We start from the raw sequence: 27,110 nt of genomic DNA on the forward strand, positions 1-27,110 counted from the left end.
GCCGGATCTCAGCTCACTGCAAGCTCCGCCTCCCGGGTTCACGCCATTCTCCTGCCTCAGCCTCCGGAGTAGCTGGGACTACAGGCACCCGCCAACTCCCCGACTAATTTTTGTATTTTTAGTAGAAACGGGGTTTCACCGTGTTAGCCAGGATGGTCTCGATCTCCTGACCTCGTGATCCACCCGTCTCGGCCTCCCAAAGTGCTGGGATTACAGGCGTGAGCCACCGTGCCTGGCGATTTAGTTTTCTTCTGCAGTCTAAGAGTATTTGTCTTTCTATAGGTCATTTTAAGCATTTACCTTTAAATGATAAATGACAGTCAATCTTAACTTCTGACATATTGTTTTATACTTTTTTTTTTTTTTTTTACACTTTCCTGTTTTCCTTTTGGTTTTGTTTTCTTTCTTTTGCTTATTTGGCTTATATTTTGTTTACATTTATCTTCCCTAGTCATTTTGATGTATACGTCCTGTTTTTTATTTTATGAATGGCCACCTTCAAGTTTTTCAAAAGTGCTATTTAACCTATACTTCTGTATTTCTAATATTAAATAGTGAAAGCATATTTTGAACACTCATGTGTCAATGAGGAACTCTGCATACTGTAACTTTCATCCTTCCTTTTCTGTTCCAAGTCTTTGCTAATTTACTATGAAATTTGAGATCTATGTTACTTTTTTCTGTAGATGTTTTCAAGAGGAACTTTGACTTAAAATATACTTTAATGTTGAAAATACATTTTGCAGTCTAATTCCATTGGCCTTCATGGTTACTAGATGTGACAATAAGTCTATTGACTACTTGGTTAGCACTGTAGTTACAATTTTTAAAAATATTTTATCATTTTTATTGGGAAGTTGGAAGAGACTGACAAGGGTGCTAGTCAAATGACATTTTAAATCTGAGGTCCAGACTTCAGAATTAAAAGGATATGCTTCCATTAAATGATGCTGTTAATTAAGTATGACCTAACATTGGTGTGTTTTAAAATCCTTTGTTTTCTTTAATTAAAGAAGAAACAGGTGTAATGGGTTTGGATTTTTAGTTATAACAGTCTGCACATTTAAACTTTATTTTTTTGAATTGTGCGAAGTAACAGAACATAAATCCCTATTACCATTGAGATTTCAGCTGCATCTTGGAAGAGATTGGACTTCAGCAGATAAATATGTGTAGAGAAGGGCATCCTTGGCAGGAGAAATAATGTCAGCAATGTCCAGGAAAGAAAAGCTTTCAGGGAGTTGGGGGCTAAGAAGACCAAAGGTAAAAGTCTGGAGTAGTTTAAGTGAGATGATGAGGCTATGAAAAGGAATGTGAGGGACAATACAGAGCTAAAATGGACAGACAATGGACTGGATATTAGCAGTGACAGAGTTGTTGACAATAACTTGGAGTTTTTAAGCATCTGTACTTGTGAAGGTGAATCTTTAAGCTCCAATGAGAGAAAGAGTGAAGGTTGAGAGGAGAGAAGATGCTAAGTTCTTACTGGACATGCTGCATTTGAGATACCTATCTAGGTGTCCAGCAGACACTTTCATAACATGCATTTATTGTTGGGAAGACAGAATTAGAGACCTAGATTTGGAACAGGTGCTAAGCAAAGTCCTGAAAGTTGGTGAGATCACTGTGAAAACGGAAATGGGGACTTCCGTAGCACTGGTCAGGCCATAATTTCTGGGCTAAGGCCATAGCCACTTGCTGAGTTTTGGCAAGGAGGGTGAATGGGAAATGAGATCCAAGAGAAATCTGCTATTTTAGATTCATAGTCTTACATGTGGTCCAGAGAGTACTTGTGTTTCCACTGAGATGATCAAAGTACTAAGGCAAAGGGGTTCCCAGTCAAACAATGCATATGGAGAAGCTACTGTGCCCAACTTTGTTAGGAAAAAGGAAGAGTTATGAATTCTAACACAGTTCCGGATGTTTTACATTTGAGATCTCCTTTAGTCATTACTGTTGCTTATTTTGTCTAAGCCAGTTTCCTCATCCGTGGTATGGAGGTAAAATGTCTATTTCATATGGTGGTTATGAGAACTCATTAAAAACAATGCATGTAAAGTAACTAGACTGTGGTAGCTACTTAGTAAGTTATAGCTATTGTTAATGATTTTTGTAACTCTTTATGTGTCATTGAAACACTGCTATTGTAAACATAACTAGCAAACACTTGATAGTAGTGATTTGCACACTGCTCTTTAAAGAAATAGCCACTCTAGGGAGGTACCCAAAGAGAGTGCTTCAAGATTGGGGGAGCTTGTACAAAGCTGGGCTTTTATTTCTTTATCAACCCACAGGAAGCATGGTGTTATCTGTTTGTGAGTGTTGCTTGAAATGAGTATAGGGAGACCTAAAAGCACCAGGGGAGGGAGCAGTGATTGAACCTAGAGAGAGCTTTGGCAGGAGAGGGTTGTCGGTCAGAACTGTGGCTTCTGTAGATGGCTTAACAGAGATGGAGCTGGGAAAATAAATAGCCTGACCACACTGTCCTTCCATCCTTGTGTGTCCTGCTGGCACTTTCCATTGCCTGAACTCAGTGGGACATAGGTAGCCATCATGGATCCAGGGTTGAGTGGAGAAGGGAGGAGAGCAGTCAGAGAGGGGCACACCTTGTCAGAATGAAGAGAAGAGCAATAGCCAAGAAACAGCCTGGTTTTAGCAAGTGAGACCCATACACTGTGATGTTTAAATTTGTGTACTAAATGTGACTTAAGAATAGACCCAGCCTGTGACCAGAATATCTGATTTGAACATTTAATGAAGTTGCCTCTCTGGCTTTCATGATTTGTATGGCTTTTCCTCAAGTGACTGCACAGATAGGCTCTGTCTCCTTGCTTCCAGAACAACATATATATATATCTACATTGTTTACATAGGAAGATAAAGGAGGAGTTGTTTTCCTAAGCCATTAGTGTGACGAAATGCATGGCAGCCTCTGTATATAGGATTGTGGCCTATCATATTGCCATACCTACTGGCTACCAAGTTTATATAGTCGGTAAAACATAACCCCTTCCATGTGGCATCTGGCAGGTTTCCCAGGGTAGAGAAAAGCATGAGCCAAGTCTTGAAGGCTGAGCAGGAGTTAGCCAGTTGAATGTGGAGAGAAGAGAAGTGTTGTAGGAAGGCAATGCAGACAGGGAGTATAGTTCATGAAAAAATGGAAAAGAGGTTGGGCACTGTGCCTCATGCCTGTAATCCCAGCACTTTGGGAGGCTGAGGCAGGCAGATCACGAGGTCAAGAGATCGAGACCATCCTGGCCAACATGGTGAAAACCTCTCTCTACTAAAAATACAAAAATTAGCTGGGCATGGTGGTGCGTGTCTGTAGTCCCAGCTACTTGGGAGGCTGAGGCAGGAGAATTGCTTGAGCCCGGGAGGCAGAGCTTGCCGTGAGCCAAGATCACGCCACTGCACTCCAGCCTGGAGAGAGAGCAAGACTCTGTCTCAAAAAAAAAAGGAAAAGGATAATATGTAAAGAGTGTAGCTCATGCGAAGACGCTACGGATGATTCGTAAAGAAGAGCTCCGTATGTGTTTGGAATGATGTTACTGCCATTGGAATGAATATGGGGACTGGTAGGGGCCCATGGGGATTACACTTAATACGTTTACACCTAAAGTTTCTCAAGAACTCTCTCTTGAGGAATGCACGTAAGCCTCTGACCCTTGAGACATTTAGGCCTGCAGTTTGATAGAGGAAAAACAGACATAATTCTACCTGGCAAATGTATCTGTTGTTTGGAAGCCCACAGGATTTTTTTTAAATTGAGGTGAGGGAGTGTGATCAGACAAGCTACTTCCCAAATAGGTGGCACACAATCACAGAAATAATTCACATATGGCCTGGAAGACAATCGATTCCAAAATTATAGTAAAGCAGTTCCTAAACTAAATGGTACAAGGCTGGAGGGCCTCTGAGCCCTCTTGCAGCACTGAGCTAAGAATATGTCCCCTCTAGTGAGCCGGAGAATTATGCTTCAGAACATAGAGCTCCTGTCCTGTTCAAGAGGGAAGAGAAGCAACATATAGGGAAGGGAAAAGAGAATTCTTTGAGCACAATATTGGGAGAGTATATTTCATTGTCAGGTTGAACAAAGAGAATTCCACAAGACAGTGTTGCCAGGAAGAGAGTATCAACTGTGCACATACTTTTAAAGATGAAGAAAATGTGAGAGGGGGTTTTTGGGCTTAGAGACACCTATGGGGCTCTTTGGGTTAGGTTAAGTGAGTGGTCTCCCTGAGACTCAGTTGGCAAAGGCCCAAGGAGCAACTTCATATGCTCATCTCCAAACAGCCCCTGATCTCCCCATGGCTGCCACCACACTGCCAGGCTGGTTGTGAAACTGCTTTTCCAGAATTGCTTGCACGTGCAGAGAACTGGTCTCCTGGTAAGGTCAGCCCTGTAAAAAAGGGGGCAAGAATCAAAGCACTCTTGAAGGAAACACAGGAACTCTTCCTTAGCTCTCGATCGGCCTGTTTCCTGCCCATGTGGGTTTGAAGTGTGAGGGAGGGTAGGGACACAGCAGGACACAAAGCCATGAGCCGTCCTTCCTTCTAAGGGTGTCTTAGCTCCGAGACGACTTTAAAAACAGTCTTCCTCTGAGGCTGACACAGACTGTAATTTCACACAGATTTACTTGATCAAACTGGCTGTGTGCCATGATAATACAAATAGTCTTTTACACAGAAATCAATGATTTAGAAGCTATTGCCCTGTTTTACACATGAGGAAACTAAGAACTTCAAGACCAAAGTTCTTCATGACCCTGCTGTCCTGTTAACCATGTCAGGCAATTAGTAATTCACGAAATAGTTGCCTGGGTTTAAGATGCATTACTTTCAATTACTGCTAGGATTGTTCCAATTCAACTCACATATGTTTAAAATATGTAGTCTGTCGAACACAGTGCTTGGTGCTGGATCATTGAAGACAGAAAGCTCACTAAGGAAGGAGACAAACATGTCAATATTTAATTAGAACAGTGTCACTAGATTAGTTGTGTGTGCCTTCCTATAAATAAAAATCTTTATTTTAAAATTACAGAAGAAATGAAATACAAAACTAAGCATGCAAAACAATAAGTGAGTATCTTCTATGCTGCTTCTTCCCTCAACCCTCATGTGCCTGCCAATTTGGTCAGCAACAGGTATCACTGTTAACAGGTTGGTGTATGATTTCTAGGCTTAGATGTCACCATACTGTTCTTGTTTTCTTTGCTTTACATTTCAAGGCTCATGCAAACTTATAATACTCTATAATATGTATGTACCATTATTTATTTAGACATGCTTCTAAAGTTGATGAACTTTATTTTGTTTATAATTTGTGGCTATATGCTGCAATGAATATCCTTGCCATATCTTTGCATATTTTTCCTGGTAAATATGAAAGATACATTTTTATTATAAATGTTAAAATTAATCTACAGTATAATGGGCTTTTGTGTGTATACAACTCTATGAGTTTTAACACATACACTCACGTATCTGCCACTAAGAACAGCGATCAGAATACAGAATAGTACCATCACCCCAAAAATCTTTTTTGTGCTGCCCCTTTGTAGTCTAATTTCTCCCAGCCCTAATCCTTGGCAGCCACTCATCTGGTCTCATCCCTACAGGCCTGCCTTTCTTAGAATGTCATATAAATGCAGTCGGACAGTAGGTAGAGGATGATTTTAGCTTCTTCACTCAGCATAATGCCATGTTGTTGCAAGTAGCAATAGTTTTTTTCTTTTCATTGTTAAGTAGCATGGATATACTATAGCTTGTTTATGCATTTATCCACTGAAGGATATTTGGGTGCTTCCAGTTTGGGGTGATTATGAATAAATAGAGCTGCTATAAACATTCTTTTTTTTTTTTTTTCTGGGGAGGGAGTCTTGCTTTGTCACCCAGGCTGGAGTGCAGTGGCGCAATCTCAGCTCACTGCAACCTCCGGCTCACTGCAAGCTCCACCTCCTGGATTCATGCCATTTTCCTGCCTCAGCCTCCCGAGTAGCTGGGACTGCAGGTGCCCGCCACCATGCCCAGCTAATTTTTTGTATTTTTAGTAGAGATGGAGTTTCACCATGTTAGCCAGGAGGTCTGGATCTCCTGACCTCGTGATCCACCCACCTCGGCCTCCCAAAGTGCTGGGATTACAGACATGAAACACCGCGCCTGGCCAACATTCTTTGTATGAATATACATTTTCATTTCTGAAGGGTAAATGCCTACAAGTGGGATTGTTGGGTGATATGTAAGTGTATGTTTAACTTTATAAGAAATTGTTCAACCAATTTCCACAGTGGCTATACCACCCATTTTACATTACTTCCATCAATAGACGAGAATTACTATTGCTATACATTCTATCTAGCACTGGGTATTATCAGGTTTTCTTTTTTCTTTTCTTTTTTTTTGATCTGTTCTAATAGGTTTGTAGCAGCACCTCACTGTGGTTTCACTTAGCATTTCCATATGGTTAATGATATTAAACATGTTCTTATTTGCCTTCCATATATTTTCTCTGGTGAAGTGTCTCAAATCTTTTGCTCATTTAAGAAAATTGAGTTGTTTTCTTACTGTTGAGTTTTGAGAGCTTTTTATGCATTCTTGAGGCAAGTTATTTGCCAGATATGTGATTTGCAAATATTTTCTCCCAGTTTGTAGTTTGTCTTTTTATTTTCTTAACAATGTCTTCCATAGACTAAAGTTTTAAATTTTAATAAAATTCAGCGTATCCATTTCTTTTTTATTCATGGTGTCTGTGACAGCTAATTTTTGGTGTCATAGCTAACAATCACTTTCTAACTCCAGTGTCATGAAGATTTTCTTCTATATACCAAAAGTTTTGTATTTTAATGTTTTACATGATTTATTTTAGTGAATTTTGTATACATGGGTGGTTTTAGGTTAGGGCATTTTTTTGGCATATTGATGTCCAACTGTTCCAATATTACTTGTTGAAAAGAACAACTTTATTGGATTGTTAGACATTTTTTATGTGAGATGGTATAATATAGTTTAATTGTTGAAAGAATGGAGTGGAACCAGTCCGCCTAAATTCCAGTCTCAGCTCTGCTACAAATTAGCTGTGTAACAATCACCAGGTATTTAATCTCTTTTTGTCTTAGTCTCCTTTTCTGTTAAATGGAAACAGTCATAGTACCTACTCCCTAGATTGCTATGAGGATTGAGTTATTATGTGAGACATATTTAGAGTAGTGCCTGATATATGAGTGATGAATTAGGGTTAGCTTTTATGTAACTTTTCAATTATTGTAGATATTGCAAGCACGTCCTGTAAACATGTTTTACTAATTACACTGCCCATCAACAATATAGATATTTCTATTTAACAGCCAGCACCAGATATTATGACCCTCTCCATTTTTGACAATTTGATAGGCAAATAATGAGATGTCTTTTTAGTCTGTATTTTGAGATCTGTGGTCAGGTTAAACATCTTTTCAACTTTTCACATGTTACGAGTGTATTGGCTTTTGATGAGTAACAAGGCATCCAAAACAGTAAAACAGCAAACATTTATTATGACTTATGCTTCTGTAGGTCATCTGGGAAACTCTGGCTTAAGCTGGATTGGTCTCTCATCCTTGAGCAGGTTAGTCTGGGCTTCTCCTCATAATGGCCTCAAGGTTCCATAGAGCAGCAAGAGAGTGCAAGCCCAGTGGGAGAGCTCAGTGGGCAAGCACTTTTCAAGCCTCTGCTTATGCCACATTGGCTAATGCTCCATTGATCAAAAGAAGTCCCGTGGCCAAGCCTAGATTCAAGAGATGAAAAAAGAGACACCACTTCTTGATGGAGTGAAATGCAAAATATTGTGACCACTTTTTTCTTGAATCTACTGCAATTGGCTATTTGTGTTTCCTTCTCTGTGAACTGCTATTGGTTCATTGACTTATGAAGTTTCTTTATATGTTATACATATTAACTCCTTAAGTTTTACATGTAACAGTATTTTTCTACTTGGTCATTTAACTTCATTTATGTAATCTTTTGCTATATAGAAGGTTTTGACTTTTCTGTGATCAAATCTGTCAGTGTTTTTTCTTCATGACATTGGATGGCCAGAATGTAAACTTTTTGAAGGCAGAAACTGTATTTTTTTTTTTTTTATTATTTTCTTGACCCACAGAAAGCAGCACAGAGCCCAGCCCATAGTAATAATTAAGTCAATTTTTATTGAATGAATTCATTCACTGAAGGCCAGTCTAACTCACTCATTTATTTATTTATTCATTCATCAATATTTATGGAATACCTATTATGAACCAGGCATTGTACTTATTGTTAGAGATACAGCGAGGGGCAAATTTGACTTTTAGATGGTGTGTAGACTAAAGCGCGGTAGGTAGCAATGGAACTTATTATCAGTGAGACATAGGTTCAAATTCTATCTTTCTACTTATGTGACCTTGGGCATATCCTTAAACATTCCTGAATTTCAGGGTTTTTTAACCTATAAAATTGAGTGTAAATGCTTTCCTTCAATAGTGTGAGAATTCAAGTGGACAATGTTTGTAAAGCACTTAGCATTGTTTTTATTATGTATTATATAATAAAAATTGTCAGCGTCCTTTTCTATATGGTATAATCTCAGGCCTACTAGGAAGGCTAGGTGACTTCTTTTGTCAGTTTCCTCTTAGCAAACAAATATAATCCTGAATTTCTTCCATTATACACTCATTTCTTTGGTTTGCTCCTCCAGTAGTTCTCAGTGATTTGTCACTTTGAGCGATTCTTGCTGATTCTCCTCTTTGTGCAGGCAAGTCAGCCAAATTGCCTTCTCTGTTGGGAGCAGAAGAACAGGGCACGGAGGAGACAGAGTTTTGTGCAGTGCTGTCTTGGAAGATAGATATGCTTGGTTGTGGGTGTGGGTATGCACGTCTTTGAGCAGCATAAGGGTAGATGGGATCTTGGCAGGTAATTGAATCAGGAGAAGAGCCCAGAAAAATGTGGCCTGGTTCCAAAGATGCATTTCTCCCATACCAGGTATCCTGGTGCTGATAAACATGGTGCATTTAGAGAGCATCCCACTCTTGAGACAAAGTGAATAGGGAAGATTATGAAGCAGCACTGCCAGGCTTAGGGGAATCTGTAAGGTGGCCAAAACTCCTCTCTAGATAGTCTCAGTTTCTCTGTCCTATACCTGTTCTAGCTTTTTAACCACCTCTCCTCAAAGTCTTTTTTTCTCTTCTTCCAATTTCTACCAAACTCCAGGATTCTCCAGGTGCCCTTCTGCCAGATGTGTATACATTCCAAATTCCCTTACACTAAGGACTTGGCTGTTAACACTGCTACTCTGGGGTGACAGAAAGGGCGCTGGAGAAAAATCAGCACTTGAGGGCTGGCTCTACCACCTCCCTTTGTGCAATCACCAACACATCTCTTTTCTATAGGCCTCAGATTGCCTGTTATAAAGTGTAAGGCTTGGCCAGGCATGTTGGCTTATGCCTGTAATCCCAGAATTTTGGGAGGCCAAGGCAGGAGCTTCACTTGAGCTCAGAGGTTTGAGACCAGTCTAGGCAACACAGTGAGACCCCATGTCTACAAAAAATTTAAAGATTAGCTGGGGGCAGGGGTGTTGCATGCCTGTAGTCCTGGCTATTCAGGAGGCTGAGGTGGGAGGATAACTTGAGCCCATGAGTTCGAGGCTGTAGTGAGCAGTGACTGCGCCACTGCACTGCAGCCTGGGTGACAGAGCAAGACACTGTCTCAAAAAAATAAAGTGTGAGGCTTGCACTAAGCAATCTGTAAAAACCTCTTCCGGTGTAAACAATTCTTGATTTGATGGAACCATGCTTCCTGCACCCCCACTGCCTCACGGAATGGAGTTTGCATATAAATGAATGTTCAATAAAGTCTCATTGTGTGGATACTCCGTCTATTCCCTGGAAATAAAAAGTTTCCTGCCAGCTGACTGATCCTCATTCTAACAACACATGTGTTATTTGGCCTAGATGGAAACTTTCCGGCATTTGAAGGTGGGGAGAGGATGCCATTCCCTCCAGCAGACAGACAAAGGGTCCCATTTGGCTGGAAAGCAGGGTTGGGAAACGGGCATGGCCTTTGGGGAAACTGGCATGGTACAACTCCTGGGTGAGAACAGGAGTTTGTTGTTAGAGAGTCACAGCCCAGTCACATCCAGGATGCCCCTGGATAACTCTGAACTCCCAGCTATGCAATAAAAAGTTAGCAACTTCCTATAGTGATTTCCAGTCTTGTGCATTTTGGTATCTTCTTGTTAGCTGCCCAATATCTTCTTGGAAGGAATCTGGAGGAAGAAATTATTGCTCAGAGACTTACCACATACACAAAAGGATGATGGAGAATAAAAAAGGATTAAAGTATTGGAAACATGCCTGGGAACTGGATTTCTTCAGGGGAGACGAGAATGCTGAAAAGATACTGAAAATACTTTAACGTAGGGTTGACACAGAGGAATAGTGCTGGTAGTTCTTAGGGCCCAACAAAAAGAAATTAGTAGCAACTTTAAAATACTGAAAGAACATTCTAGAAGTAAGTCCTACTAACAACTCATCTTTGAAAAATGAGTAACTACTGCTCAGTAATTACCATTTTGGGGAAGATTTTTCTGATCTTGCTTTGCCTGGCTCTCTCTTGCTTTGCCTGGCTAATCCCAACTTTTCTTTAGGCCAAAAGTTCACAAACCCTCCTCCAAAACAGTCAAATCTGATGAAGTTTACCATTATGGTGTCTCATAAGCATCTTGTAATTCTCTCAGTACCTATCTGTATTTATGTGTTTATGTGATTCATTTTCCATGTTTGTCTCCCACATTTGCCTATAAGCTACGAGAAGGTTGTTTATTCATTGCTATGTCTCCAGCGCCAAGTGTAGTACTTGGCACAGGGGGAGCATGCAATCAGCCTGCTTGGTAAATGAATGAATGGACATATAAACAATTTAATGAGTGTTTTTTGAACTGAAGAGAATTTTCTTTTCAGGACAGCAAAACAAAAAACAAATAAACCTAAACTAAAATCCAAACAATTTCGCCAAATATCCTGGATAGTTTGGGAGTTGTCTTTGCTTCTTCGGCTCATTGCCACGGCCTTAATTCCAGAAATGCTTTTGACTCAGACCTTTTCAGTTCATTGCCAATTCTCTGATTCCTGAAATGCCTTTGGCCAAGGAAGTGCTGATTGGTATTTCAACTATTTAGAACTTTAAGATATCTACTTCTGTTACAAAGATGAAATGACCATGAACACCTTTGAAAAATTTTAAACATAGCTAACACCAAATTTCCAAGAAACCATACAGTTAGTTGTTCTGAAGATGTGATGCATTATTCCAAACACACAGTAGCAGAATTCCACTCAATACTACAATTCTGAGGTAATAAGAAGCACAAGGGAGTAAGCCTGCGGTGCAATAATTTAACCTGCCTAAAATTTTCTCCTAGCTTGTGAACACTTCGAAGATCAGGGAGCTGGGTAAATCAGAACTTCATTATCTGCAGCTGTATCTGAACTGCAATGTGGGGAAAAAAAATCTAACTGTTGTGCTGCAGTGGAGTGTATTTTCATTGATATGTTTAACCTTTCATCCCCTTCCTCTGTGAAAAAATGAAAATTCATGACCTTTGAGGTTTTATGTTTTTAATTAAGAATTTTTTTTTCTTTCAAATAAAATCTTATATGAAGCCCCCCAAAAAATAAAAAAGTTGAACAGCTCACTGGGAGTGGGTGAGGGTGTGGGTCTGGAGTCCATTCTATTGATTTCACCTCTCCCACTCTCAGAAACTTCTGGAGCACCTTCTTAGAAAATGAGAAATTATAGTTCCTTTAAACACAGTTTAACATGGCTCTGTCTCTAATTTCTAATGTAATTAAATTCTATTATATGGGTGTTGATTCAGGCCCACAATCATTTCTGTAACTATTTTTAAGTAAAAATATTCCCATGTCTTAGTTAATGGCCCATTATTCATAGCAATATTGAATACAAGAAAATGTAAATATAAAAACTAGAGTTAAACAACATTGAGTTCACCATAATAAGATTTAGTGAGAAGACGCTACTAAGAAAGATTAGATACTGTTCAATATAGCACACAGAAAATACAGTGAGCAAAACATTTTAGAACATTGTTATGCTTCAATTGTGATGCCTGGTTATTAACTTGGCAGACGTCATGCCACAATGCTAAGTATTTCCTTATAAACAAGGACACACTTTTATGCAAACATTGAAAAAGTGTTTGAGGCTGGGTGTGGTGGCTCACATCTGTAATCCCAGCACTTTGGGAGGCCGAGGCAGGCGGATCACGAGGTCAGGAGTTCGAGATCAGCCTGGCCAACATGGTGAAACCCCACCTCTACTAAAAATACAAAAAAAATTAGCTGGGCATGGTGGCGGGCACTTGTAATCCCAGCTACTCGAGAGGCTAAGGCAGGAGATTCGTTTGAACCCAGGAGGCATAGGTTGCAGTGAGCCGAGATCGCGCCATTGTATGCCAACCTGGGCGACAGGGCGAGACTCCGTCTCAAAAAAAGAAAAAGTGTTTGAGAGATTTTTGTTAAGGAAAAATAGCATTAATCTCTAAAACATATAAGATGTGTGATATTAAATATGCATCTTGTTTTAGCAAGTTATTAGCCTTCATGATAGAAATATGAATTAAACTATGAATGAATTTGATCAGAGCCCTTTAGATATGGTTGTGATGAAACAACTCACTATCCGTCCCCAGCATGATTTGGAGAGGACAGTGCTGTAATGTAAGAAAGGGTATTAAGCAGAGAGATTGATATTGGCATGAGCCCAGATAGGATCTGTCTGACAATGATTCTCAAGAAATGTCCCTAATGGAAAATTTCTTGAGTGGCACCAGATATGCAGTTCCAGCCATGCCTTTCATGGTGTCCGCAGCAGAACTCTTTCAAGAAGCCACTGATCACAGTTGTACTCATTGTCGTCGAGCCTCTGCTCTATTCTTTCTGAAAGGCTAAGTTTGCCTACTTTTTTTTTTCAGCATTAAGTTTTAACTCCTTTATTTTTCAGCATTGTGAGATAACATCACATTTCCTATTATTAAAGAAGAGAGAAAGAGAAAAATGCATTATTTGGATGTAATTTGAGATCTGGAGTGGGTATAGGGATGAAGGATGAGACATAAAGGGACATATATGTCCATGGCTCTTGATTCTTTTCCAGCTGCCCCTTTTTCTCTCTTTCTTTCTTTTATTTATTTATTTATTTATTTATTTATTTATTTATTTTTATTATACTTTAAGTTCTGGGATACATGTGCAGAGAGTGCGGGTTTGTTACATAGGTATACACGTGCCATGGTGGTTTGCTGCACCCATCAACCCATCATCTACATTAGGTATTTCTCCTAATGCTATCCCTCCCTGACCTCAGGTGATCCTCCTGCCTCGGCCTCCGAAAGTGCTGGGATTACAGGCATGAGCCACCATGCCCAGCCTCCAGCTGCCCCTTTTTAAGGAATGGGCCATGACATTTTGTTTACATTTAATTTTTATGTGCGAATAATAGCCACATTGTTCAAAAGCCAGTACACACAAACGTATAGTGAAAAGTCTTCCTTTTACCATTGTGCCCCAACTACGTAGTTGCCCCCAAAAGGTCATCATTGTTCTTATTTTTATGTGTCACCTTCTAGAAATTCTTTAGGCAGATACTAGCAAATACAGCTATAGATTCTTGTTTTAAGAAAACTAAGCAGGCGATTTTCAAGATCCATCCTAGGAAGCTGTTAGGTATGTCTTCTTATACCCAAAGCTCACATAGAAGAGCCTTCTGATACTGTAAATGGTGTTACAAAGGACAGAGCGCTGGCTGGTGGAAGAGGGCTTTGTTAACCAGCACGCTGAACAAGGGAAGCGAAGTATAGTCAAGTCCAGACTCCCAGAGGCCACAATTTCCTTTTCTGTCACGGAAAGTAAAGGGAGATCTCTGAAAGGAGCAAGAGGAAAAAGAAACTAGAACCATACCTAGAAACAGTTTACACATAGTGTGGTTGTCTTTTCCAATCAACTGCATTTTCTATTATTTCCTAAAGCTATTAAATAAACCCTGGCCACTGCCAGTGCTGTGAGTTCCGAGCAGATCCTGTGGTTTTGGCAAGACTCTCGACTGGCCCTAGAAATGGGGCTGGATTGAACTGGAGTTGAAAGAATTACAGTGTTTCCTTCCTCTTGATGACCCTTTCTGGAACATGCCTGGAATGTGTGAGTGTACGAGATGAGGTGGTGTTCACTCAGAGTCAGGCCTGGGTACGTACGAGGAAGGGGAGGTGCGTGCTGGTGTTATTTTTGGAGGCTGTAATTCCACTGCTAGGTTTTGTAGCTCATCCTCTCTTTCAATATTTTTATTAACCTGTATTCTCTGTCCTGAGATCTTAAAAGTTACCAATGAGGCTAGAAATAAAATGGATGCTTCAAGGCCAGGCTTGGGAACTCATTCTAGTGGAGATTTTCTTCCTCAATCCCATGTAATGAGTTAATATTACAATAAAATGCAGCTGTAACTCCTGCTTACATGAAGACTTGACTTTGAAATTTTTCTTCCTAATCATTCAGATAAAGGTTTAATTTGTACCAAGATTATCCTCAAAACATCACTGAATACAGTAAACACTGGCAAAAACAAATTGTATGAGGACTTTATATCAGGTACAATGCTTGACATAAGTAGGTGCTCAAAAATTCTGGTAAATGAACAATAACCTAAACCGCTCAGCAGTCATTGAACACTTTTCTTTGGCATTTTGCAAAAATTGTAATGTTTTTTCCCCTATAAACTCAGTAGCTGTCAAAACAGTTAAATATGGGCAAGGAGGTCAGTTCAGACTCGGGGGAGTACTTTGTTTTTTTTTTGTTGTTGTTTTTTTGAGACAGAATTTTGCTCTCTGTTGCCCTGGCTGGAGTGCAGCACTGGAACCTCTGCCTCTGGGTTCAAGCGATTCTCCCATCTCAGCCTCCTGAGTAGCTGGGATTACAGGCACCCACCACCACACCCAGCTAATTTTTGTATTTTTATTAGAGACAAGATTTCACCATGTTGACCAGGCTGGTCTCAAACTCCTGACCTCAGGTGATCTGCTTGTCTTGGCCTCCCAAAGTGCTGGGATTACAGGCGTGAGCCACTGCAACCAGCCCGCACTTTCATTTTTAACCTTATTCTAGAATTGGAAGCCAAGTAAATGGATGGACTTGAATCAAGCAGATCTGAAATAAAATTTGTCCATCCATCCATCCATCCACTCATCCAACAAACACTTAAGTCCTCTATATGTTGAGATTAGGGAGAATATTCCATGTAAACCAATTCCTAAATTCCTGTTCATATACAGAACATTTGGAGTTTACCATTTAGAGAGAAAGTAAATAAAATATTCACAAATTATGGTAATCATTATGAATAAACCAGGAGGCCAAATTAGAGGACAATGGGATGAGAGTGTATAGGTATTACAGATAAGGCAGGTAGAGAAGTCTTCTATGACAAAGTGGCACTTAAGCTGAGACCCCAAGGACAAGCAGAAGGTGGCTATGCCAAGAGTGGAGAAAAGCATTCCAAGCAGAAGGAACAGCAACGGCTTTGAGGTAGTAAACGGCTTTGAGGTATCCAAGGACTGAAAGACCAGTGAGCATTTGAATCCCAGCTCTGCCTTCAATAGCTGTGGAAAATCAAACTAGCTGCTCAATCTTTTGAGCCTTCATCTCTTCATATTTAAAATTGAGATAATGGTGCATACCTCACAGAGTTGCTGAATTTAATGGATATTCAATAAGATAACATGTAGCTTATTTGAATCACTTCTACACAAAGGTCTCTGAGACTCTAGTTGGGCCCTCATCACTCAGTTGCTCTTTCTAGTCTCCTGATTGTTTTATGCAGACTTGAGAGCCAACCATCACTGGAGCTAGAGAACATTTTCCATCCCGGATATTTCCACATTTGAAGAGGAGAGAATAGGCACAGACTCTATCTGCTCATGTTAGAACCTTTAGAAATAAAAAAAGTGATGGGAGTGGGGGGGAGGGGAGAGAGAGAGAAAGAGAAATGTGAGAAAATAACATGAGAGGATTTTCTTTTTAAAAGTATACTTCCTCATTTACAGAACAAATTCATAAAATAAAGTTTGGGCAAGGTTTTATTTTTACATTTGGGGAGAGGGTAAGGTTTGGGACTAAGTGTTCAGGAAACAGTATAAAGAGAAATGAAATAATAATCACCGAGTATGCAATATATAACAGACAGAGTGGTTGGCAAGTTGTGTATTTTATCTTATTTAATCTTTACAAGAGTCCTGATGGAGTAAATGAGGCCCATCCTGATGGAGTAAATGAGGGAAATGCAGACTTCACTTAGTCACCGTCTGTCATTTATCTTGAGGTATTTAATGTGGAATTGAGCAATTCTTTCAAAATGAGAATCTATAAGGCATAAGTTTATGTAGTTGATATATTTCTTTAGAATACTTTATTATTGTGACAGTATCACATTAGCATCAAATAATAACTAATAATTAAATATAATGAATAATGATTATAATATCATTATTATTAATTCTTCTTAATACAACATACATTTCCTGAATACCCAACTATGTCTAGTGCATGGCTTATTGGGGGAATAATGGGTAGTCCATTGCAACTAGGGTATGCAGTGGGGCTGGGGACGTTAGCAGGATTTAACTGATGAAGGGTCTTGATGCCTTGGTAAAGAGTTTTGGATTTTGTCCAGTGGAAGATAGGCACACACACATGGTCAGAATAGCATTGTAGAAAGAATACTCACACAACTTTTTTAAGACAAGGCTTTGTGAGCACCAGTTTACCCTATGGGGTCGTGTTAATAGCCTTAGTCATACATTATTCTCTCTCTTTCCTTTTAGGAACTGTGGAAGGTGCCATGGACTTGATCTTGATCAATTCCCTACCTCTTGTTTCTGATGCCGAAACATCTCTTACCTGCATTGCCTCTGGGTGGCACCCCCATGAGCCCATCACCATAGGAAGGGACTTTGAAGCCTTAATGAACCAGCACCAGGATCCACTGGAAGTTACTCAAGATGTGACCAGAGAATGGGCTAAAAAAGTTGTTTGGAAGAGAGAAAAGGCTAGTAAGATCAATGGTGCTTACTTCTGTGAAGGGCGAGTTCGAGGAGAGGCAATAAGGATACGAACCATGAAGATGCGTCAACAAGGTAACATGCCCCTAAGTTTTGGGCAGGTGAGGCCCACTGAGGCACACACATTCCTTTTGTTTGGTAGCTGCTCCCTCAGGGGCAGGGCATGTGCTACCTGAGTGTAGAGCTTGACGATCTTGCCTGCCTCTTTCCATGCATCGCTGTATCTGGTACATGGAATGTTAGAGATAAAGGAAACTACGCAGTCCAACCCCTTAACTATATATTGTGCCTACATTGTGAGATCAAATGAAATATTTCATATGTTCTACTAAGGGCATCATGGTACTTACGGATATATGACTCTGTTACATGTATCTAATATGAAAATTATAGCAATGAAAACAAGTGTTCATTGCCAAACTACTGACTATTTTGAGCTTTCTTACTTGATTTTTCATGTGATACATTGCTTTGCTTGTCCCTAAATACCCTTAATGGAAGTTAATATTTTCAGGAGAAGATTAAATATAAATAAGAATTTTAGAAGGGGAATATACATCAGTAACTCAATTTAATTGGTTACTTGGTATATCAATTTTCTTTTTTCCTTTTTTTTTTTTTTTTGAGACAGAGTCTCACTCTGTCACTGGGCTAGAGTGCAGTGGCATGATTTCAGCTCACTGCAACCTTCGCCTCCTGGGTTCAAGTGATTCTCCTGCCTCAGCCTCCCAGGTAGCTGGGACTACAGGTGTGCACCACCATGCCCAGCTAATTTTTTGTATTTTTAGTAGAGACGGGTTTCACCATGTTGGTCAGGATGATCTTGATCTATTGACCTCGTGATGTGCCCGCCGTGGCCTCCCAAAGTGCTGGGATTACAGGTGTGAGCCACTGTGCCCGGCCAGTGTACCAATTTTCTATTGCCACAATAATGTGGTGTAACATAACCACAAACCACAGTGGCATACAATAATGAGCATTATAGTTTGTGAGTCTAAGTCAGCTACACAACTAATTAACACAGTTAATTAGATGGATGTATTGACCTTGGCTGGGATTCCTTACATATATAGTGTTGCCTGGCTATAGGCTTAGTAGGCTGGCCTTGGCTGGGGCAACTTTGCTCAGTTCCTTAAACTATAGCAGGCTAAGGTCATATAAGGTCATAGTGTACGATTCTCAGCCGAGGTTGCAAGGAGTCTCATCTCATGTACGTGAGATGTAGACATGAGACTCCTTGCAACCTAGGCTCAGAATTGTACACTATCACTTCTGCTTCATTGTATCGACCTAAGCCAGTTAAGTAGCTGAGCCTAGTGTCAGAGTGAGAGGGCACTACAAGTTGAAATGACGAAGAGTCAGGGATGTGGGGAGGAATGAAGAATTAGGGTCCTCTTTGCAGGCTGCCATTCTTGGAAAAGGAACATGATTTAATTTTAGCAGTCGAGTACCCAGGTCTAGCTCAGAAAACACCAGAATTTTGCAGGAGGATTTTGAAAGCCTCCTCTAAGGGAGGATTATTAAGGCTTTCTACTACCCCACAAGGCAATGATGTGATGAAGTCTTTCTCTCAAAATAAAACTGGGCCTTAAGCTAAATCTTTAGACCAGTCCACCTATGTGATGGCAGTTGAAGGAGATGGTGTTGCAAACATTATTTAATAATTGTATTCTAAGGTTCCAGGCCTGGACAGGCAGGTAGACTTCTGGTGCTCTTGATGCTGTCTGCTGGGAGGAAGGTACAGAATTCCAGCTGAGGTGACCTCCCTTTGTTCTGCCTGGAATGATCTAGCCTCTCCCCTATCAGCCACTTTGTCTGGGCTGCTGATTCCTAAAATGAAGGAGTCTTTTACAAATTAATATCATCACAACCACAGGAGCTGTGGACCGAGGACTTGTCATTACATGAAATAATCACATTGTGAGCTGTTTAGGCTTGGTTGGTTGGTTTGTTTTAAGACAGGGTCTTGCTGTTGCCCAGGCTGGAGTGCAGTGGCACAGTCATACTTTACTGCAGCCTTGACCTCCTGGGCTCATACTATCCTCCCACCTCAGCTTCCTAAGTAGCCGGGACCACAGCCATGCACCACCATGCCTGGCTAATTAAAAAACAGTTTTGTAGCTACAGGGTCCTCTTTGCTGCCCAGGCTGGTCTTGAACTACCAGCTTCAAGCTATCCTCCCACCTTGGCCTCTCAAAGTGCTGGGATTACAGGTGTGAGCCACTGCACCAGGCCTTACTTTTAGAAAGCTGATCCAGTTAAGTAACACACCTCTGCACATTGCTGATTGACTGTTTCTTTTATAATCTAACCATCTGTAGTCTGTATATTTTTTTGGATCAATGCTTTTTAAAGTTGAACACGCTTACAGATCACCTGTGGGTCTTGTAAACATGCAGAATCTGATTTAATAGGTTGTTTGGGAGAGTCCTGGGATTCTGCATTTCTACATGTCCCAGGTGATGAGAATCTGCTCAACCATGGACCACACTTTGAGCAGCAGGGGTTTAGAGTTAGCCTCTAATTAGGGTCCACCTGAAAATGTTTCTTTGAATTTGCTAATGGTAGTAATGAAAAGATTTGAAGGCAGGAAACTCATTTTAAGGTCAAAAGTAATAAAATTGCTATTCATTACAAATGAAGGAAAGGGTTTTCTTAGCAAAACTAGAATGTTCACCTTTAAATGACAGCAGGGCAAGTGGGAAAAGTGCGCAACAGAAATTCCCAGGAATGCAGCTCTCCGTTGAGGGAAGAGAGGTTGAACAAAGGGATGTGAGGTGTGCCAAAGCTATCATGGCTGAAAGTCAGCTCTATTATTTTTCACGTGTGTCATTTTGGATTTGACTTGTATACAGACTAATGTTCTTCTGCTGATGTTTCCACATTCTAAAGGAAGATGATCTGAGATTATGCCCCAGTCATTTCGTGGGAACAAAATGTGAAGTGCCACTGTGTCCTCGCTGCACTGTCCAGAGGTCATCCTTGACAATGTATAAATAAGAACATGTAAAGCAAACTGGACCAGAAATGTTGCGAGTTAAAAACCCACTGTAATGATCCCCCCAAACTGAGAGTCTAGGTAACCACAGGTAAAGGATGGCTTAATTTCAGTTAAATGAGGCAAAGGCAGACCTGGATAGTGAGAAACACTAATGAGAAGATGGCTTTTAGAGTTATACTCACCTGAGTTTTAATTCTTTCTCCATCACTCACCAGCCGTGTGGCCTTTGGCACGTTATTTAACTTCTATTGGTCTCAATTATTCATCATCTGTGAAATGGGTATAATAATACCTACAAAATTGTTTTGTTTTAAATAAGTTGGTATAGACAAGAAGCATTGATTTGCACAGTGAATGTGTCCTTAAAAGCTTAGGTTACGCAATACATTGCTGCAGAATAAGGTACATAGTAGTAAGAATAATAGCAGCTTGTAAACGGTGGGAATAGCATTTGATGCCAAGTGATCTGACTTCAGAGACAGTATTTATTACCACTACACTACCCTTTCGATAACATTCTCACTTAATGTTAACAACTCTCCCTGATTCTGAGCTCTTGTTTTATAAAGTACAATGATTCCACCTGAAGCCCTAAAAAGCAACGCAGGGCACAGAGTAGAGGTATGAGAGTGGAAGTCAGACAGATATGGGTTCAAGTCTACCTCTGCGACTGAGTGGTGTGGCTCAGGACAAGTTACTTAATTGAAGTCATAATTTTTCCTCATGTGGAAAAAAATAGGGATAGAGATTTTATCACACGTATTTGAAAATTAAATAAGGCACTTAACTATTACCAATTACATTATCTGCTTCACAGTAAATGTTTAACAACTGTGATTATTATCATTTCTTTGAGTAATAAATTGGTGAGACAATTTTCCTACTCAATTGTAGAAATTTTTACTATGCATTAACATATTATGGAGTTTTACACAAAATGGAAAAATAGGTAGTATGTTCCCTCCTGTATTTTAACAATAACAGCATCTCAAGCTGGTGAACAGGTTCTGTTTTCTTGCTGACCATCCAGTGGGGGAAATCTGGTTTGAGGAAAGTGAAATCCTTTATGGTGAATCAGGAAAAACCTCCAAAACTATGTTTTCATGTCACTATTAATTCGTTATTAAAACATCATGGAAACTCAGAAATGCCTGCCTAGGGACGCAGCAGGATAAAATAAACATCAATATATTCCTGCTTGCTGCTGACTCGTACATCTGTGGAGGAAGTGGAAAATCCATTTGAGATGTGCCCAAACACAGCTTACATTGGCTCATACACCCCAAACAGCCAAACTGGTTTTTATCAATGGCATCATCCAAAATAGTCAACAGCAGTTTGACTCAAACCTCATTGGTGATTTCATTTGGGGGTAGGAAATTATATATAAAGTTTGAAACATTTTCAGATCCAAAGACCTGTTTCAAACTGATCCATTAGAAGAAACAGAGGGTTATTTTATTCCTACTTTCATTTGAGAAATAGCTTTATATTAAGAATATCAAACTTCCCAAACATGATTTATGAAGTTGATTGAGGAGAGCCATTTGCAGTTAAATAACACAAAGGAATATGTTAAAAGCATCAAGAAAATGGGAAAATCTGAAACAGTTTAGTTCATTTATACTTTCATTCCATAATTCTTCTTCTTCTTCTTCTTCTTTTTTTTAGACGGAGTCTTGCTCTGTCACCTAAGCTGGAGTGCAGTGGTGCAACATCAGCTCACTGCAACCTCTGCCTCCTGGGTTCAGGCGATTCTCCTGCCTCAGCCTCCCGAGTAGCTGGGACTACAGGCACGCACTGCCATGCCCAGCTTGTTTTTGTATTTTTAGTAGAGATGGGGTTTCACCATGTTGTCCAGGGTGGTCTCCATCTCCTGACCTCGTGATCCGCCCGCCTCGGCCTCCTAAAGTGCTGGGATTACAGGCGTGAGCCACCGCGCCCGGCCACCACAATTATTCTTGAGCCTCTATTTGTGCCACACATTTTCCTTTGTATGCCTGACATTCCCCTAGCAACTTTATATGTATTACTAACTTAGTCTTTATCAAATATATATCAGATGAGGACTGTTAAGACCCCACTAATAGATGAGGCTTAGCTATTGTAACTTATGTGCATTCACTAGCTATGGAGTGTTGGATCTGGGAAGGTGAAGTCAGGCCTGATTCTAGAAGCTTGGCTCTAACCATCACCCTGTGCTACCTTTCAAACCAGATGTGATCTTGCCCTCCTGGAACACTCAATCTAGTAGGGGTTATATACCATGAGTGGGGCTATAATGGAAAAATGCAGGGGTATTTAGGGAGTAGCTATGAGAGCGTCTAACCTGTGTTCCAAGTGTTGTGTGAGGTCTCTGGAGATACCTAAATGGAAACTGATGAATGAGTAGGAACTGACGACGCTTAGGAGAAAAGGATGAGAAAAGAAGAAAGAAAACTCATGACTAGGACGTGAGTGATGAGGTCTGGCTAAGGAACTGAATACAGTTCAAAGTGGCTGGAATTGAGAGCTAAGGATGTGGACCTGGAGAAGATAAGTCTGGAGAACTAGGGGTGGAGGTCTTGAGTTTGTGTCTCAACTTCCACATTTATTCACTGTTGACAGGCCTTGGGTAAGGGACTTAGTCTTTCTCAACTGCATCTCCCATATGGATAAACTGTAGCTATACTGTCTTCACAGGACTATGGTGAAATTGCACAAAATAATCACAGATATAAAACTACATTATTTCCTGTGGTACTTATACAATAAGTAAACTAAAAGGAGATGACTGAAATTGAGCTCACTTGTTTTTCATCTGTGTTTTCACTTGTGTGTAACTTTTACTACCACCTACTTTCTTCTCCAGCCCTTAAGGAATAAGGAATTATATTTTTAGTTAAGTTCTGCCCATGAATTAGCCCATCCAAATGATCTTAAGCAAGTTATCTTCTAACCTAGGCCTCGGCAATATCATTTATAGAATGAGGTGGTTGGACCTTAAAGCCTTTTGAGTGCTAACATTACATAATCTATGAAAGCATGCAGAGCCAGATTCCTTGGTTCAAATCCTGGCTCTCCCATGTATATGCTATGTGATCTTGGACAGGTTACCTAGATTCTCTGTACCTTAATTTCCTCATCTGTAAAATTAGGATAATTGTAGCACCTGTCTCATAGGGATATTTAAAAAAGTAATTTTTTTTTAGTTGGAGTCTCGCTCTGTTGCCCAGGCTGGGGTGCAGTAGCTCATTACAGTCTTGAACTCTCTCTCTCTTTTTTTTTTTTTTGACAGAGTCTCACTCTGTCGCCCAGGCTGGAGTGCAGTGACGCGATCTTGGCTCACTGCACGCTCTGCCTCCTGAGTTGACGACATTCTTCTGCCTAAGCCTCCTGAGTAGCTGGGACTTACAGGCACCCGCCACCACGCCTAATTTTTTGTATTTTTAGTAAAGATGGTGTTTCACTGTGTTAATCAGGATGGTCTTGATCTCCTGACCTTGTGACCTGCCCACCTCGGCCTCACAAAGTGCTAGAATTACAGGCTTGAGCCACCATGCCTGGCCTACAGTCTTGATTTCTTAAGCTCAAGTGATCCTCCTGAACAGCTGGGACTACAGGCATATGCCACCATACCTGGCTAATTTTTAAACATTTTTTTGTAGAGAGGAGGTCTCACTGTGTTGCCTAGGCTGGTCTCAAACTCCTGGCCTTAAGATATCCCACCTTGGCCTCCCAAAGTTTTGGGATTAGAAGCGTGAGCCTCCGCGCCCAGGCTGACAATTAAATTTGTGTAAAGTGCTTATAACAGTGCTTGGTCCATAGTAGGCGCTATTAAAATGTTCTTGTTGTTTTTATGGTCTAGTCAAGTCACATGACATCAATATATGTGTACTGAAATACAAGCCAGGCTCCTGTGTCATCAGAAAGCCCAAAGTAGGACATGAATGTTGGATTTCCTTCGTTAGTACTCAGCAGAGAACAACCAGCCTAGAGACATTCATGCAGAGGTAAACTCTGGACAGCGGTGAAACTCTGGTGTGATAATGCCCCTAAGAAAACAGGAGCTTAAAAAGCACAGTCCTAAATAATAAAGAGCCGCAGAGTAGGGGGGGAAAGCTACTTGGAGTTGAGCCTACTGGGGAACCTTGGTTCCTTTCAGAACACAATACTGAGTGAGAAGTCCCACGGTCAGCTAAATAATTCTGACACAAAGGAGCAGAAAATATAAACAAACCACATAGACAGGAACAACAGCATGAAATGGTCAGAAAAAAATTCTCATAGGAGTCCAGGAGCATGCCACAGAGAGCAAGAGCTGCATGCATTTGGAGGGCTAAATGAAGCACTTGGCAATGTGAGCAGAAGCCCCGCAAAGCCAGCCCTCCTCACCATCCAGTTCCCTGTCTGCTCCTCCTTTATGGCTGGTTCATTTTAGTGCTCTGGAGAAAAGTGTCCCTCAGGTTCATATCAGAAATGTCAGCACAGCAGTGTTGCTGTTTATATTAGAAGGATACTGACCTCCTCTAAGCACCTCAGGGCTTAGCCTACATCACTTAATATTACTAACAACCTTTGAAGGTAGGTATTATTACTTTTCAATTACACATGAGAAAACTGAGATTTGCAGAGGTGAAGCAACTCTTTCAAAAAGGGTGGGAGAGGGTGGATCCAAGCCCAGGAATGTGTCTGATTCCAGCGCTCACACTGCTGGAATGATCTACCCCGTGGTCTCTCTGGGTTTGCCCCAGTCATCATCTGCACCAAAGGCATTCACATACCTGACCACCAGGGGAGTCTGTGCAAGGCACCCATACTAGGGTCAGCAGGCACAGCCCACAGCCAGTGAAAGCAAGCAGACAAGCCTAAAGCCCAGGTCCTTCTGAGCATGGTTTGGAGGCATCTTTTGCTCTCACAGGGTAGCTGTCTTAGCCAGTGGTGCACAAAACACTTGATTAGTCTTTCTCAAATCACCATCTGAAAGCTATGGATGAGATGAGAATGAGGGCACAGTGACCAGCTGGTTCATCACAAGGTCCTCAGCAGGATCCGTACAATCCCAAGGCTTGGTCCTGGTCTGAATCTTTATAGGAATTCTTACTTTGCGGGGCAGGATGTTTTGCTATTAATTTCTAATTTAGGTGCATTCTGGTCAGAGAATTTGTTATTAACAGAGATGTGCTTTGTGGATAAATAGGTAATGTTCTGGTAAATAATGTGTATTTCAGTAACTGAGCAAGGGGTAAATGAATATTCAACAGATCTCTAATAGCATTATTAAAATCTTCTAAATATTTTCTTAGTACTTTTCAGTCTTTTTGATTAATTTCTGAAAGTTTCCACTGTGCTTATGGATTTGTCAGTTTCTTTAATTCTGACACTTTTTGTTTCATGAACTTTGAAATTCTGTCGTTAGATGCATATATAATTTCAGGATTACAATATCTTCCTGAACATGACATGTGAATAAAATCTAACAGGGTTTTATCAGTAGATGGTTCTGTTTTATCGTTACATAATGACCATCTTTATCCCTAACAGTTTTTTAGCTTTATAATAATTTTTTCTGTATAAATGTTGCAATACTAGTTTTATTTAGTTAGTGTTAGTGTGCTATATATTTTTACATCCCTTTATTTGCAATCTTATGTGCCATTATGTTGAATGCATACTTCATGAAAAGAGCACACAGTTTTATGTGTGTGTGTGTTTTAGAATTAAGATTCTAGAATCTAAGACTTTCTGATCTCAATTTGATATGAGCTCCTGCCTTTTAATATATATTTGGCATAACTTCTGCCACCTTATTCTATCTTTTCCACGCCATGATTTTCTCTGGTCCTTTGGTTCTCATTTTATGTCTTTTGTTTCCTTCTCTTCTCTCTTGCCCTCCTATTGAGGAAAGTTAGATAGACTGTTTCTCTTCTTTTAGTGGTGAGCCTTATATTGTTAACATTGGCTTAACTTAAAGCCTAAAGTCAATACCTCCTTATCTCACAGAGTTTGGCTTTCTGCAGATTATGATATAAGTTAAAGGAATTCAGAAACTCTTGTTGCTGGAAGAAAGTTGCTGGCTCATTTTTGTATTTTTAGTAGAGACTGGGTTTCGCCATGTTGGCCAGGCTGGTCTCGAACTCCTGACCTCAGGTGATCTGTCTATGTTGGCGTCCCAAAGGACTGGGATTACAGGCATGAGCTACTGTGCCCAGCCTTGGCTTATGATTTTATAAGTCAAATATAAAATAATTTTCCCAGTTACATCTCAGTACTGTCCAGTTCCATAACTATGTCAGTTCATACATATATAATTAAAAGGTAGAAGGCAAGATATTAGATTCTATCCTTGTCTTTATTCTTCAATCTTCCAATATTTACACCATGAGTAGTAAGTCCAGCATTTTGCTCATTTTATTTGAGAAATGCATGGAAATTAGAATTAGAATTAGAATTATTTGGAACAACAACAACACAAAAGGACCAGGGGAAAAGCCATTTGGCAAATGTTTTTTTCTCTTTCACTTTGGGGAAACTCAGATTTCATTCGTATTTTTTTCCGCTTTGAGAAAACTTGGTTGGGATTGGAAAAGGATGGCAGATTCATAGTTAATGTAGTTTGTTGTTAGTATCAGGACTTAGTTTGATAATAGGTATAGGTTGAGTATTCCAAATCCAAAATCTGAAATCTGAAATGCCCCAAGATCCAAAATATTTGAGTGCCAATTTGATGCTTAAAGGAAATGTTCATTGGAGCATTTTGGATTTCAGATTTTCTGATTTGGGATCCTTAGCTGGCATAATGCAAATATTTCAAAATGGAAAAATAAAATCTGAAACACTTCTGGCCCTAAGTATTTCAGATAAGGGATATTCACTCTGAACTAACCAACACAAAGTCCTCACCTCCCCAACCACTGAATAGAAAAATTGTGTATAGGCATATTGTTTGTATATATTTACACTCTTATGGAGTGTAAATTAGCCACCACTGTTT

The 27,110-nt window shown here is 40.1% G+C and overlaps 1 protein-coding gene across 4 annotated transcripts in view; it reads left to right on the plus strand.

Moving 5' to 3' along the window:
• Positions 1-27,110, plus strand: part of TEK (TEK receptor tyrosine kinase) — a 125,137-nt gene that overhangs the window by 33,441 nt on the left and 64,586 nt on the right. For all 4 annotated transcript variants that reach the window (XM_017869329.1, XM_017869331.1, XM_017869330.1 and 1 more), the window contains exon 2: positions 16,900-17,211. In XM_017869329.1, the coding sequence (XP_017724818.1) occupies positions 16,900-17,211 (312 nt within the window). The remainder of the gene's footprint in view (positions 1-16,899; positions 17,212-27,110) is intronic.

Source organism: Rhinopithecus bieti, unplaced genomic scaffold, assembly GCF_001698545.2.
Source record: "Rhinopithecus bieti isolate Rb0 unplaced genomic scaffold, ASM169854v2 scaffold_2572, whole genome shotgun sequence".
NCBI classification, from domain to species: domain Eukaryota; kingdom Metazoa; phylum Chordata; class Mammalia; order Primates; family Cercopithecidae; genus Rhinopithecus; species Rhinopithecus bieti.